The following is a 15,478-nucleotide window of genomic DNA, read 5'->3' on the forward strand; positions in this document are numbered from 1 at the left end:
TCTTTTTTTTTGTCGGAAAGTTATTTCTTCCCGCACTTGTGCACTCTGAGCTGCTGAAGCGTACGCGAGACAATTCCTAATGATGGCGAAAATTTTTGTTTGTTGCGGAAAATGATTCTCCCCTGTGGCTTGTGCGCACTTGGGAGAAGGTTGGGCTAAGTGGGAGAAAACAAAGCAGAAGTGCACTACGTGAGTACATTACAATAAAAGATTGAAAAAATAAAGTTTCAGCAGCCTCCCTGCACTATATTTCGATAAGCGCCATACACTTCGTCGTATGCGACGGCAGACGAACTTCTCCTCGTGGAGGAATAACACCGCTCACAATTAGGGTGACGGACAAACGTCAAACCGTGAGTTTGGAATTGTTTATTTCTTTCGAAAAACAAATGAACAAATGTGTTCGTTAACTTCATCATCATCATCATCATCAGCCTGACTATAGCCACTGCAGGCTGAAAGGCCTCTCCCATATTTCTCCAATTAACCCGGTTCTGTGCTAGCTGCATCCACTTGACCTCTTCGAATTTTTTAACCTCATCCACCCGCCTAACTTTCTGCCGCCCCCTGCTACGCTTTCCTTCACTTGGATTCCAGTTTCTTACCATAAGGAACCATCGGTTGCCCTCACTTCGCACTACATGTCCTGCCCATGCCCATTTCTTCTTCTTGATTTCCACTAGAATGTCGGTAACTTGAGTTATTTCTCTGAACCACTCTGCACGCTTCCTATCTCTTAATGTTACCCCTACCATTTTTCGTTCCACAGCCCTCTTGGTTGTCCTTCCTCAACTTAAGTAGAACTCTCTTGGTTAGCCTCCACGTTTCAGCCCCATAGGTGAGTACAGGCAAGATGCAACTGTTGTATACTTTCCTCTTGAGCGATACCAGTAAGCTGCTAGTCATAATCTGCGAGTGCTTGCCAAATGCGCTCCATCCCAATCTTATTCTTCTTGTTATTTCCTTTTCATGGTCCGGATCTGCGGTTACTACCTGTCCTTCGTAGACATATTCGCCTATTACTTCCAGTACTTCGCTACCTAATGTAAATTGCTGTTCCTTCCCGAGGCTGTTGAGCATTACCTTAGTCTTCTGCATATTGATTTTCAAGCCTACCTTTTTACTTTTCCGGTCTAGGTTATCAATCATTATTTGAAGTTCATCCCCCTAGTTGCTGAGCAAGGCAATGTCATCAGCAAATCGCAGATGACTGAGGTATTCTCCATCTACCCTTATCCCTAACTGCTCCCATTCCAAGACTCTGAATACTTTCTCTAAGCAAGCTGTGAATAGTACTGGAGAGAATGTGTCTCCTTGCCTAACACCTTTCTTTATGGGAATTTTGTTAATTCTTTATGCAGAACTGTGGTTGCGGTGCAGCCACTATATACCGGGTGTCCCAGCTAACTTGAACCAAGGGATACAAAATATTAAGTTTGAGGTAGGTCAGTGAGACCAATTACATTCAACTGCCAGCCTCCTTGCGCACTACAGGCAATTTTTTGTTTTGCAATTACTTAATTAGCTAATTACGTTAATTTTTCTAATTTATTAAATTTCGACTTTAGACCACACATGTGAATTGGAAACTTGTAAAGCACCTTCAGAAACCCCCATTCCATTAATTGCAATAAAGAAAGTCTCACGTGTATCTTTCTTTCTGGGCTCAAAAGAAAGCCCGCGAAATACAAATAATACCACGTGACTAGTGCATTTGTGCGCCGCGATTGTGGTGCTCCCAGTCTTGATGTGAGCGAACGAAATTAGCGGCGGCCGTGTCTCGGCCCCGTTAAAGCGGCAGGCCGATATGCCTGCAATGGCTTCTTCGCCCGCGTCAGACAGTCGGCCCACGTGACGGTGCAAGTAGCGGCTAGCCGACACCACGGAGATTCTAACAAGGCCTGCTTCTCTCCCATCAGCGAACGTCACGACAAACGGATGAGCGATAAGGTATCAGCCACTGAATCTGCGCATACAGGCTTGGGTAAAGGGGCGAGATGACATCATGTGACTGTACTAAAATTAGCGTTGCACCTTCATTTGCCGGTTCTTTATCGTCATCCGCCTGTCGTGATGTAGGCTGCTGCGGTGCGTAGGCTTGGCCAAGATCGCGGTGGCGACGGGCGAGCTCGAGCTCGCTCCAACCATCGCCAACATTTCTGCCTGCCGCTGCAACGGGACCGTCGGGTCACGGCCGCAGCTAATTTCGTTCGCTCAAACCACGACTGAGAGCACCACAATCGCGGCGCTCAAATGCGCTAGTCACGTGGTATTATTTGTATTTCGCGATCTTTCTTTTGAGCCCGGAAAAGAAGATACACGTGAGACTTTCTTTATCGCAATTAATGAAATGGGGGTTTCTGAAGGTGCTCTACAACTTCCCAATTCACATTTTTGGTCTAAGCTCAATATTTATTAAATTAGAAAAATTAACATAATTAGCCAATCAAGTAATTGCAAAACAAAAAATTGCCTGTAGTGCGCTAGCAGGCTGGTAGTTGTATGCAACTGATTTCACTGACCTACCTCAAATATATTATTTTGTAACCCTTGGTTCAAGTTAGCTGGGACACGCGGTATATCTTCCAGCACTTTCACGTACGGCTCGTCTGCCCCCTGATTTCGCAATGCTTGCCTCACCTTAACTTGCGCTCACTGAAAACGCGCACGGTGCTCCGGCGAAGCGCGTCCGCGTTGCGTCGCACAGGCGCGTTGCTCTTTCTTGACACACTTTGATACCCGATTCAACTAGAAGTAGCCCCAGAATATTATCTCCAGCTGGAAACTATAAGCAAAAAATATTTATTGCCGGTGAGCCACTATAGAAAGGGATAAAATATCACTTCATTAAGTACACTATTTCCACACTTCCAATGACCGGCATAGGCTCATTACCACCACTTTCAAGACATCCCACTATAAATGCTCATGCTGCTCGGCTACGAGGCACTATTGAGTGAACCACACTATAAGCCTTGCCGCAAAGCCTGTGTATCTTAAATTTTCCTGTCCGAAATGTGCTACGCAAACACTAGTGGTCATTAACTTCTATTTGAATTGCTCAAGTGCCAAAACCGAAATAGATTGCGCGGTTAAATGCCTCCAGAGGGCTAATGGGAATGATCTCGAACAGTACACTAATTCTGAACGATTGCTAAACAGATCATCAGCATCGTACCATCATTTAAGAAGTACTGCACCTTGAAACAAAACACCATGCTTCAGAATGAAAACTTTTCCAGTACAAAATAAGGGTACGGAAGAGTAGCATTTTTTTTTGCTCCTTGGCAGGGCGCTGTTCATCCATAACAAAATTTTTGAAGCCAGATCAGGGTGCCTTAGAACACGCAGCTACAAAAAGAAATTTAACAATGGAGATGACGCTTGTGCTGTATGTGGAAACTCCAGTGAAACAATTGACCATATTATACTCGAATGTAATGGTATCCATCCGGAAGTTGGTGCAGGCGCAATCACTGTTCCTGAAGCTCTGGGGTTTAGAGATAACAGTGGCCGGGTGCATAAACCGGCGGTGGAAACTAGCAAAAATCGACTGGAAGATTGGTGGCTTAAAAGCAGAGAAGTGACATAATGTTAGTAATGTAGGAACAAAATTTAATAAATAGAATGATGGTTTAGTTAACCATTCTAAATTAATAATTAAGATATAGGGAGAAAAATGAGCATGATAGCTACTGCTACCACCCCGTTTCAAAGGGTCGCTCCTATATTCCATCCATCCATCCAAAATGATGGTTGGTGTGTGGGGTTTAACGTCCCAAAGCGACTCTGGCTATGAGAGGCGCCGTAGTGAAGGACTTCTGAAATTTCGACCACCTGGGGTTCTTTAACGTGCACTGACATCGCACAGCACACGGGCGCCTTGCTTTTCGCCCCCATGGAAAAGAGGCCGCCGAGGCCGGGATTCGATCCCGCATCCTTGGTAACAGTAGTCGAGTGCCGTAACCACTGCGCCACCCCGGCGGGGTCCATAACAAAAGGAATAGGGCTGTTTGGTAGATCTTGATGTAAGTGTGCGCTACAGCTTAGACGATGGGACAAGAGGACGAGAACGCCGGGAATTAGTTTTGTTGCTCGCTTTCCAAGGTCTTTAAAGCCGCTGCCCCGCGGCCTTCTAACACCTCTTGCCATGTAAAAGAGAAACAGATTTCGCTGAAGTGAGAGTCATGATTATCACCACGACAAGAATAACAAACGTTTGGCAGGGCAGTAACTTCTTCCTTGTATTTTTGACTCACTTGGCCTTGCGTCAACTTCCTGCACATGATCCCGAAATCCGCTCATTGAGATTTAGCTGTCTTCGGCTATTTTACATTTGCATTACATCCACTCCCCCCGCCCATTTCTTCATACTTCGTTAAACTGAGTTTTAATTGTAGATGTTTTACCATAATTCTTGCTTGAAATAATGACGGTTGCGTGAGCAATATGGTAATTCATAATCATAATATATTTTCTTACATATTGTTACTTGAATGATAGCGGCAATGATTAAGCGCAACATTAACTACGTGAAAAAAAAAACTAACTAGGTCTATTTTCATTATATAGGTCTTGCTTCGAGTCAATACGCATACTGCTCTCCGCGGACGGTCATTTAACAAAAGAATTCAGCCTTCCGCTTAGTCCTTCGGAAATACATGCGGCATGTCGCCCTTCGCGTCTCTCTCGGACCTACTGGGCCACTGGCACAAAAAGGATGACCGGGGAACGGCAATTTCCGATGGTCTGCCGTGTTCAGACGCCATCTGGAAATAGTAAATACGACGAAAGACCAGACTGACAGTTGACCGCGTGTTGGCAGGGCCACTTCCGACTACCAGTTATGACCAACGCCCAGTCTTGGTTTTATCTAACTGGTTCTCCAAAGTATGCTTTTTCAGGAGCTTTTGCTTATTTGCTTATTTAAAATACTCTCAATACCCTCAGGAAGGAGTGGTTTTACAAAATAATACAAGAAAGCACAGCAATATGAGCTCAATTTTCAAAAATATTGCATGGCCATGCATTTTTAGTAATGCATTATTAAAATATACGCTGGTTATTAATTAGCGTCAGTGATGCGGGAACATCATTCCACTCTCAACGCATGCACTGGATAACAATGAATGAATGGTGGTTTTCGCTCTGCAGAATGGCTTTGCAAATTTATGGGCGTAACGCATCCGTGCTGACAACTACTGCGGGGAGAAATACGTTCTTCGCGCAGTTGAAAATTGTGAAAACCTGTGTGAAAAGGGAGAAGATGAAGTGCTCCTCGAGCAGACCCGAGGGATATGGCAGACCGAGGTAGACTTTCATACTGCACATTCGCGCAATTATGTTATATTCAGAGGGGATCAACAAAAGATAATTATTTTAGGGCATTTCAAATGTGGGCGTTATGTTCCGAAGCGTACTGGAGTTTAGGTAATATGAGAGTATATCCTTCGAAAAATGACCGGTGGGAAAGTACACCGAGAAAGTCGAAAAACGGGCATTCGAGAAAATCTGAAAAGCTTCTGGAGAAATGGCATCCCTACCCTGCCATCATATACTCCAGCCCGCCTTGACCGCCACAGGTGAGCCGCATTGCTTGCTTGACGGGCGTCGGTAAGGATGACAGTGAGGGCTGTGGGAAGTATTGAACTCAATCGGCTTTTGAAGAAGTTGGTTGGTTGGTTTGTGGGGTTTAACGTCCCAAAGCAACTCAGGCTATGAGAGACGCCGTAGTGGAGGACTCCGGAAATTTCGACCACCTGGGGTTCTTTACGTGCACTGACATCGCACAGCACACGGACGCCTTGCTTTTCGCCTCCACCGAAAAGCTGCCGCCGAGGCCGGGATTCGATCCCGCGTCCTTGGGAACAGTAGTCGAGCGTCGTAACCACTGCGCCACCCCGGCGGGGTTTTTGAAGAAGTATCATACGTGGAAGGTGTGTGTACATTATGCCAGAAGTATTTTTTTAAGTGTGAAATTTATATCAACCGACCATTTATTTTTTGCTATTCAGCTGATGGAAACTGACTTGTCCTATTCATTTAGAAGGCAGCGCGAAAAACGAGGACCAAGAGTAGAAGAACACAACACAGGACAACAAAGCGCTCGTGTTGTGTTCTATTCTTGGTCCTCGTTTTTCTCGCTTCCTTCAAAATGAACCAGATTCAACTCGCCCAACATTCAACCTTACTAACTTGTCCGATTTTCAGAGTACAAGTATTTAGGTCTTCATATAACTGACGATTTGCGCTGGGACCTCGATATTAGACACATTGTTAATAAATCCATGAACAATTACATTACTTGAAGCGATGTCTCTGTAGCTCGTCAAAGGATGTCTAACTTTTAGCATGCAAATCTTTCGTCTTCCCTCTTCTTGAAAACGGCAGTATAATATGGGATCTGTTCATACTTTAGTTAATATTAATAAAGTGAAAAGGTACAAAAAAAGCTTTCAGGTTTATCTTCAGTCAGTATTGCAAAACGTCCTTTACTGAGCTCAAGAGTAAAGCAGGTTTGATGGCCTTATCAGCTTTCAGCTGGCTTTATCAGCTCTAAAGGATAGCGCACTTGCATTTTCTGTCACGTTGTGAAAGGCAGATTAATCAGCAACACTGATGTGTATACAATAGTACGTGGTTTGAAGCGGATGGCATGCAGTAATTTCAGGTGCTCAGTGATCTTAGTTTGTGAAGTCTGGTCAATTTAATGTACATTTTTCTTTTTGTTCTTTGTTTCTTTTCAATGCGTCCTACCTCCATTGATATGTCTACTGTTTCATGCATTTTGTCTTTTTAAAAATCATTTTCGTATTACTTCTTGTATTGTCTTGCTATTTTGATTTTCAATGTTTTGATTTCCACCCTGCCACGCCCCCCCCCCCCCCCCCCCCCTTGAGCCTGGAGGTATTCTAAATAAATATATAAAGATATTGATGGTTAAAGAACGAGGTGAGCCTGGATAGCAACCAGCTCACTTAGTGCTGCCTCAGGGAGACAACAGTGCGCGTTTTCTTTCAGGATGATTTTGCAACTTGAGTAGAGTCCGCGATCAGCTGCTTTTCTTAGCTAGATAGGGGGCTCTCGCCTTCCTCAGCCAGTATTGTTGTTGTACGGCCGCCGTGTTCAGCACCCCCCTCCCCCCCCCCCCCCCCCCCCGCTCTTTATTTATCATCGCGTTTCCGCAGAATTGCAGCTGTGGAATTTTCTTGATCCAACTAACTGCTCAAGTAGTTCGTTATCTTGAACTCAGCACTAATTTAACGTAAAGTTTTCGCATGCGCTAGTTGCTTTTTTTTTTTCACATGAAGACGTTAGAAGTCCACTCCTCGGCGTTCACTGTAAGCGCCGCAGCCTTGAAAAGTCAGTTTTAAGTGGTTGCAACCACTAGGTGCGCAGCAAGAGGAATGACTGTGATGCGCAAAAATAACGTTTTTCAATAAGATTCACGCAGGCTGTGCAAGAATCGAGTTCTGTTAAGCATTTTACCGATAAGAGCCGAGCACCAGGCAGGGAGATATCTTGTCGCCGCATAAAAACCATTGGGTACCAGGGAACGAACCTATTATCCATCGAATATCAGACGGGTGCGTGACAGATAAACGTTTCAACAGATTATCCTATCTAGTTGGTTTGGTAAATGGGTGAAACTTGAAAATTCTCCATCCATCACTTTATTTTGGAGAGACCCGACATTGCAGATACCGCTGGGTTCCTTCTTTTGGGGGTGAGGCAAGGCTTTTTGCCTGCAATGAGTAAATGAACCGGTTGTAGCTATAAGTAAATGAAAGGAAAGGCGAGGATATGGTATATGCAGGAGAGGAAAGAAAGTGAGTATTTGAAAGGGAGGAGACGATGAGGGGAGGCTTAAAACCTAAGCTGAGTCACTGCACCGACGGGTGCAGGAGCTACGGTCTTTGCTGACGTCTTTTTTCTCTTCCTTATGTGGTGGCCAGCGGCGAGTGGATACATTGTAAGCAGACCCCTTGTTGTGCCAGTGGGGTTATCACACAGTAGCCCACCGTCAACAGGGTTGTGCCAGTGGATCCTGCAACTGCCACCAATGTTGTGCCGGTGGGGTTATCACACAGTAGCCCACCGTCAACAGGGTTGTGCCAAGGAGTTGGTAACGCAGCGCTCGTCACCCGTTTCGTGAACGAGGGCTGTCAGCTCCCTGGGCGGTAGCGATGAATCCGAGTCGGCGTTGGTGAGATGAAGAAAAGGCTTTATACACTATTTACATGCATTTACACAACAAGATCGGCTCTGGGGCCGAAAGCTAACATAGCCATACGCGACTGTTCTCGCGCAGCGACGGCCGGGGAGATTCCGCCGCGTCCGCACTGTCAGGGGGCGAACTGCTCCCGATGGACGCTAGTGACGAACTCACACTCGGAGTCTCGAACGGAAGCACTTGAGACTCCGTTGCCGAGAACCGTTGACGCTCAAAATGGTCCAATCCGACGGCAGCACTTTCGCAGGGCCAATGGGAGAGCTTGCTGCGCTCTCGCTTCAAATATGCCGCGGGGCGAGAAGGGGTTCACCGTCAGGGCCACGGCGCGCCGTGCTGTCTGGACGTTCAGCGCATGTTGAAACACGTCGCTTCTGTCCCTTTGGTACGGCTCGCCTCCAGTGCACTGGTGCTTTGCAGAGAAGTATCCAGAGTTTGTGAGGAGGCGTTCGCCGAAGAAGTTTGGCGTCCGGCTGAATTTCTAGGCGGCTTTGGCCAGGCACAACACCCTGGAAGGTTGCCTCGCGTGCGGTCAACAATGTTTGAGATTATTGTAATATACGATGATTCAAGAACGCGACTTCTTTTTTTTTTTTGGTTATTTATTTCTTGTTTTTTTTTGGCAATCGGTATCGGCTAGCAGAGCGGAGGTTTCCGGGAAATTTATTTATGGTCGGAGTCTTCGGAATTTTGGCTACGGGGTCGCTTTCTCGGAAGATGTTTCGTATATAATTGTTATGTTGCCGAGTTCTTTCCTTTAGGTTCTTTTTTTCTCGAATATAGCTAGCGTCGCAGTAGGCACACAGAATTTACAAAACTCGCAGCACTTCGAATAGATAGGGCTACGCCGAACGCGTAGCCTCATCTAACCAGAATGTATTACAACTCCAATTTTGGTTCCCGCGCATTTCATTGTTTGCGGCAGTTGATGATGTAGAAGAAATAATTATTCGTAGGAGAGAGAGAGAGCAGAACTTTTTATTTATTCCAGGGGATGAAGAGGCTCCGGCCCTCCGTCGCTTGGGATGGATGGCGGGTGCCCCGCTTCAGACGCAGGCCGGCAGACGTTGTTGGCCGGCGGCGTCCCAGGCCAGCTGGATGGCGGCTAGCCGGAGCCCAGGGTCCGAGCAGCGCAGCATGGTCTCCGAGAGTTGCGGCGTCAGATTTAGACCCCTCCCGGGAGAAAAGGGGCAGTCCCAGAGGATGTGTTCGAAGGTCCCTCTCGAGTCACAGTTTGCACAGAATTCAGACCTGTCTCCTGGGAGCATATGGCTCACCAGGAGCGGGTGTGGGAATGTCCCAGTCTGAAGGCGACGCCAGGCGACGGCCTGCCTGCAATTTAGGGTAGGGGCTGGCGCAGCAGCCACCCGTCTACTGAGTCTATAATGCTGCAGAATTTCTGTGTAAGATTTGGCTCACTCTATGCTCCCCGCTCCAAGCCCCCCCTCTCTGCCGCCGGCTCGGTGGTAGAGCCCTCGAGCCATGGCATGGGCGGATTCATTGCCGGGAACACCAGTGTGCGCTGGAGTCCAAATCAGCTGTATAGTTCGCGAGATTGGTGATTGGAGTAATATTCGAATTGCCTGAGGAGCAATCAACCCACGACTGTAATTTCGTATCGCAGTTTTGCTGTCGCAGATCACGAAACGCGCCTTTGTCTGTGCGCAGGCTAGAGCTACAGCCACTTCCTCAGCTGTCTCAGGAGATCTAGTCTTCAGGGTGACCGCGGTGATCGGTCTACCCGACCCATTCGTTACCGCTGCAACCATAAAGGGGCTTGCCCCTCCGGCAGCATCTACAAAGGCTACTTCCTCCGGCGGCAAGCGGCTACATTTCTTACTGAGCATTTCAGCACTTTTTTCCCTACGCTCCGTATAGTGTTCGGGATGCATGTTTTTTGGCAGCAAAGGTATCCATAGCCTGTCCCGTACAGCCATGTCTATTTCAGATTTTGTCTGAGCGCCTCCCCAAATGTCGATGCCCAGTTTTTCTAGAATGTATCTGCCTGCGGCGGTTAGGCGGAGCCGTTCTACCTGTGAAGTGCGCACAGCTTCCGCGATCTCATCCCATGTATTATGGATGCCCAGTGGCAGGAGGCTAGCGGTGGAAGTACAGCGTAGGAGTCCAAGGGCTGTTTTAATACTTGTGCGGATGAGGCTCTCTAATTTCTGTCGTTCTGCTGCCTTAAGGGGTAAGTATGGCGTAGAATAGCTGATTCGACTAATGATAAATGTCTGGATTATGCGCAGAAGATTCTTTTCCTCTAGTCCTCTGCCTTTACTTGAAACTCGGCGGATGAGGCTAACTGTTTGAGATACATGCCGCTCAAGCCTCTTAATAGTTTCTCCGTTGTAGCCATTATCTTGGAGAAGGAGACCTAGTATACGGGTCTGCGATACCTGGGGAACTTGATGTCCTTGTACCGAAATCTGTATATCCTCTTTACGCTCGTTCCGCAGGCACCGTGGATTGTAAATGAAGAGTTCTGATTTTTCCGGCGAGCTAAGTCCGCGTTGTGCTACAAACCGCACGATCCTGTCCACCGCCTCTTGTAGCTTGTGTTCAATTACGGCATCGCTACCCCGGCTGATCCATAGTGTAATGTCGTCAGCATAAATACTAAAATTTCAATGAGGGTAACGTCGTAGTTGTTCTGGTAATTTTGCCATTGCTACGTTGAAGAAAAGAGGCGAGAGTACCTAGCTCTGATGAGTACCCCTACTGCCCAGAGGGAAAAGTGATGATGTGCTATCGCGGAATTTAAAGCGGGCACTACGTCCACTCAAAAAGTTTTTGATATAGTTCTACGTTTTTGTCCCTACATTCAATGCTGATAGGCTGTCAATGACTCCCTGGTGCGAGATATTATCAAATGCCTTCTTTAGATCGAGGCCAAGGATGGCCTTAGCATCTTTACTCTTGGACCGGATAATGTCATGTTCCAACTGGACCATGAGGTCTTGAGTCGAGAGATGAGAGCGGAAACCTATCATTTCCCGCGGGATCAGTTCGTGTCTATCAATATATTTGGTGAGCCTGGTTAGGATAAAATGCTCTAGTAGCTTTCCCAAGCATGATGTTAGGGATATTGGCCGTAAATTGTCTATCCGAAGTGACTTACCAGGCATGGGTATGAGAATAATGTCAGCCGTTTTCCACTGCTTAGGTATTTCCCCTTTCTCCCAGCACACCTGCATAAGCTGAGTTAGTGCGGCTACCGATTGGTCATCTAGGTTTCGCAATATTTTATTAGTGACACCATCTGGGCCCGGCGCCGTGTTGGGTCTAAGCCGAAGAATCTCCGCTCTCACTTCTGCCATGCTAATAGGGGCATCAAGCGCATCATTGGCGTCCCCTAAGTAATCTGGAAGGGGCCTCCTGCTTGTATCGCCAACATTTATCTTGTAACTGTCGAAAGAACTTCTCGTCATCTCCTGGAAAGGAGTGTCTAATCTTCATGAGGGTAGTGCCTACTTGAGCTTTCGAGCTCTCAGGGTCCAGAAGGTGACGAAGTCCCCAGGTCTTAGGCATGCTCATATTATTCTCCATGTGTTCGCATCGATCCCCCCAGTTTTGCTGGCATAGCTTGAAAGCGTAATGTTCAATGGCCTTATTATGCCGAGCTATCTTGCGTCTTAGGTTACGATTCCACCGCTGCCCCTTAAGTCTCCGTTCCATTCAAGGTGTTCTCAAATGTCAACTAAAAGGCATTTGAGCTCGCGTCAGGAAGCGCTACGAATTTGGCGCCATTTGCGTGGTTCCGCTGCTACAGCTGTGAAGTTTTTTTTTTTTTTTTATGGCAGCAGTAGCGAGGACAATGAAGACGGCTCAACGAGCTGTAATTTCAGCGCAGATGGTGAATTAGTCAACTATCACCTCAGAAGTGACTTCAGCACATAGTAAACTTGTTTCGTAATTTGGCTTTATTTCATTTTTTTAGTGTACTTACGAGAAAGGGTGCACTGTTAAACTTACATGCTAACTTGATGCATTTTTCGCGCTTAGAACTTTGCCAGCCCATTTTCAGGACTGTACGCCTTTCCTCATTTCGTGTCATAACGTTGCTTGATGACGCACCCTAGTACACTTATAATGGCCATATTTTTGCTGTCGTTTCTTGACTCTTTAATTTTCTACACAGCTCTGTTTCCGTCTTTGGATCCCTAATTCCCTGTCCTACGCAGAGTGTCATGTTAGCGAATTCTTATCATGGGCTAAATTCTCCTTTTTCATTAAGGAGTCTCTCTCTCTCTATGCATACAGCACACTCGCAACAACCAGCTCGGAAACAAAATTATCACCAGTTCTTAGAAACAGAAGCAAAAAAAAAGAAACATCTGCAGATATATGCAGGGCAGGTTTCTTAATTATAGTAAAAAAGACACTGTAGTATACATTTTACTCTAAATTATTTTATTGCGGTGTTGTATCTTGATATTTTTTCTTTCTTTGCATTCAGGTCTTTTTAAACACGTATGCCGAGATTGTTTTCTTCCTGTGATGCATATGGTAAACAAAGAAACTCATGGTATCTGAGCAACGACCCAAGTAGCCACATTTTAGTACAGGTTATGGCAGATTTGCGTAAAAATTTTATATTTTTCAACATTTTATCCCCTTCAAAGCTAATGCCGAACTTACACATCTGCAGGCCATAATTCCAAAAGTAAGAAAATAAGCATTGCCGCAACGTTTGTGTAATTTGAAGATTTTCACTAAAGTATCGTACTTTATATTCATGCATTTACAACATGTTGCAAGGCTTTTTCTCCAAATTCTTCCACCAAATGTTCTTTTTTTATAGATAGATGGATTTACTGAAAGGAAAAAGCAGAGAGGTTGGCCCGAATAATTCAAATCTAGCCTGCTACTCTGCACTGGGGAAGGGGAGGGAGAGAAGAAAGAAGGTCATGATGGGTGACGATGTGGGAGAAGGCATATGAAATATATATACAGACACAGCAGCTTGCTTTACAAGCGTGAATCAAGTCCGCTGGCGCTCAAATAACGGCAAAGAGCACGCACTGCCTGGACGCCCTTCCCCTTGTCCTGCCAAGCGCCCAGCAGCAGCTCCTCCGACAGTGGCCTCTTGTCTAAACGCTTCAAGGAAGCAGCTAGCACATTTCTTTCGTTCGCATACTCTGGGCACACCAATAATACATGGTCCACAGTCTCTGGGATGCCACAAGTTGAACATACCGATGAGTCCATCTGTCCAATTAAATGTAAGTACTTGCGCTTTAAAGCCACGTTTAGACAAAGTCTATGTATCAAGCATGCCTGATGACGCGGAATATCAGGCGGAACATTAAATTTAAATGTTCGATCGAGCCTTCTTAGACGGATGTATCGGGCGTCTGGTGGAGCCCAGTAAGCTGCTGTAGCAATATTCATACATTTTTATGGTATGAATAAGGCTGAAGTAATGAGGTAGCAGCTTTTTCTGAGACTCCTGAAGATTGGCTGCTTTTGATGGTTTCGAAGCAGTAAATTTTACCTAATATAAAGAAACAGCGATAGAGGCTGAAGTTTGCTAGCTGCCTCTGCAGATTATCTCACGTGCATGCACTTCGCTCATACCTTATTTACTATATTTTAGTTTATGCATGCCACATTTCATACATACTCACTAGCATGCAGTTGTAATATAATACATCAAGTGAAAAACTACCCGACATAGATACAAATCTCCGTTTTAACCAAGCCGTACGGATATGCTTGCATGGCCTAGAGGCAGCATGTCTAACTCGGAATTCCGCTTTCGTCCTCCAATCTCAAATGCGAAGCCCGATTTGGTAGAGCTTGCCAACTCGGACAGGTGATGTGGTCTCTCCATGTGAGACAAACCACCCCAAATTAATCGCTCGCACGAAACAATACCCAGATGCAGACAGCCGCCTCCGTACCTATGGAAAGCACGAAGATGCCTTATCACAAATGATAGGAAGCAAAACTACAACAGGTAACTGAAACTGAAGATCACATAACTAATCAAGGAGGCATAAGAGCACGCAGACAACATAGCTACGCAGAACTGGCAGCCGTTTACGGAAACACATAGAGGAACACTAGGCACTGCCCGAATTAGTAACATACTAAGAGCCATGATAGATCCAACAAAAACAAAAATGGAAAGCTGAAAGTCAATGAAAGAAATAATCTCCTGGAACCTAAAACAAACCAACACAGGCACATAGAGAAATGCGACGGAACGTCCATGCTACTAAATCAAGACGCAAAATATAAACGAAAAAAAAAATAAAATGAATAGGCCAATCACCGAAGAGGAAGTAAGGGCAGCCATAAGGGAAGCCAAAATGATTAGGGCTGCCGGAAATGGCAGAATAGACACTACTACAATTAGAAACATGGGAGACATGGCCATCACCGAACTCACCAAATACCTAAACGAAGCTTTTGAAAAAGGAATCATGCCGACTACATGGGAGCGGGCAGAGGTCGTTATAATGCCAAAGCTGGGAAAGAGACGGCAAACTGAAAACCCAAAACTAATGCACCTAACCTCCTGCCTAAGGAAAATATACCACAGAGTGGTCAATGGAAGAATCGCACACTATATGGAGGAGAAAGGATATTACCTTGACTCCATGTTGGCACTCATACCATTAAAGAAGGAAATCCTTGATGAAATACTAGGGTGCGGAGAATGCATAGCACTAGGACAAGACATAAAAAGAGCCTTCGACAACATGGGGCATGCGGCCATCATTGAAGATGTCTATAATATAAACTGCGGAAACAGCCTCCCGCTGTGTCAAAGCCGTCTTGACTGACAGAACGGCTATCATAGGCCTTGAAAAAGTTAAATGTGAGAGCTTCATGGCGCCTAGCGAGAGCATTCCGTAAGGCTCAGTGATATCACCACTACTATTCAACGTAGTGATGATAGGACTCGCGAAACGCTTGACGAAATAGAAAAATTGCCTACACAATTTACGCAGACTACATAACAATTTGGACTACTACATGCTTTCAAGAAAAAAAAAGAAAGGATGGCTGTAAAGGTGAACTGACATCACTAAACAATACGCCATGATCAGAGAAACGATGTAAGCGAGTATCGAACAACTTCAACGAACTACGAGAAGCGCAACTGGACCGACTCATGCAACCAGTAACTGGATGGATCCATCCCATCCCAGGGATGGAAGAATGGGATGGGAGTAGTGGCGCGCTGCGTTGCGCTTCTCGTAGTTTGTTGAAGTTGTTCGATACTCCCATAGTCAT

At 45.8% G+C, this 15,478-nt stretch overlaps 1 protein-coding gene across 1 annotated transcript; it reads left to right on the forward strand.

The window, feature by feature from the left end:
- Positions 1–14,598: 14,598 nt before the first annotated feature.
- On the forward strand, positions 14,599–15,024 carry LOC146172535 (uncharacterized). The gene has a single exon (XM_084585790.1). The coding sequence runs from the start codon at positions 14,599–14,601 to the stop codon at positions 15,022–15,024; it is 426 nt and encodes a 141-aa protein (XP_084441916.1).
- Positions 15,025–15,478: the final 454 nt, after the last annotated feature.

This window comes from Amblyomma maculatum, unplaced genomic scaffold (assembly GCF_055883805.1).
Source record: "Amblyomma maculatum isolate TAMU_Amacu unplaced genomic scaffold, ASM5588380v1 scaffold_13, whole genome shotgun sequence".
Taxonomy (NCBI): Eukaryota; Metazoa; Arthropoda; class Arachnida; order Ixodida; family Ixodidae; genus Amblyomma; species Amblyomma maculatum.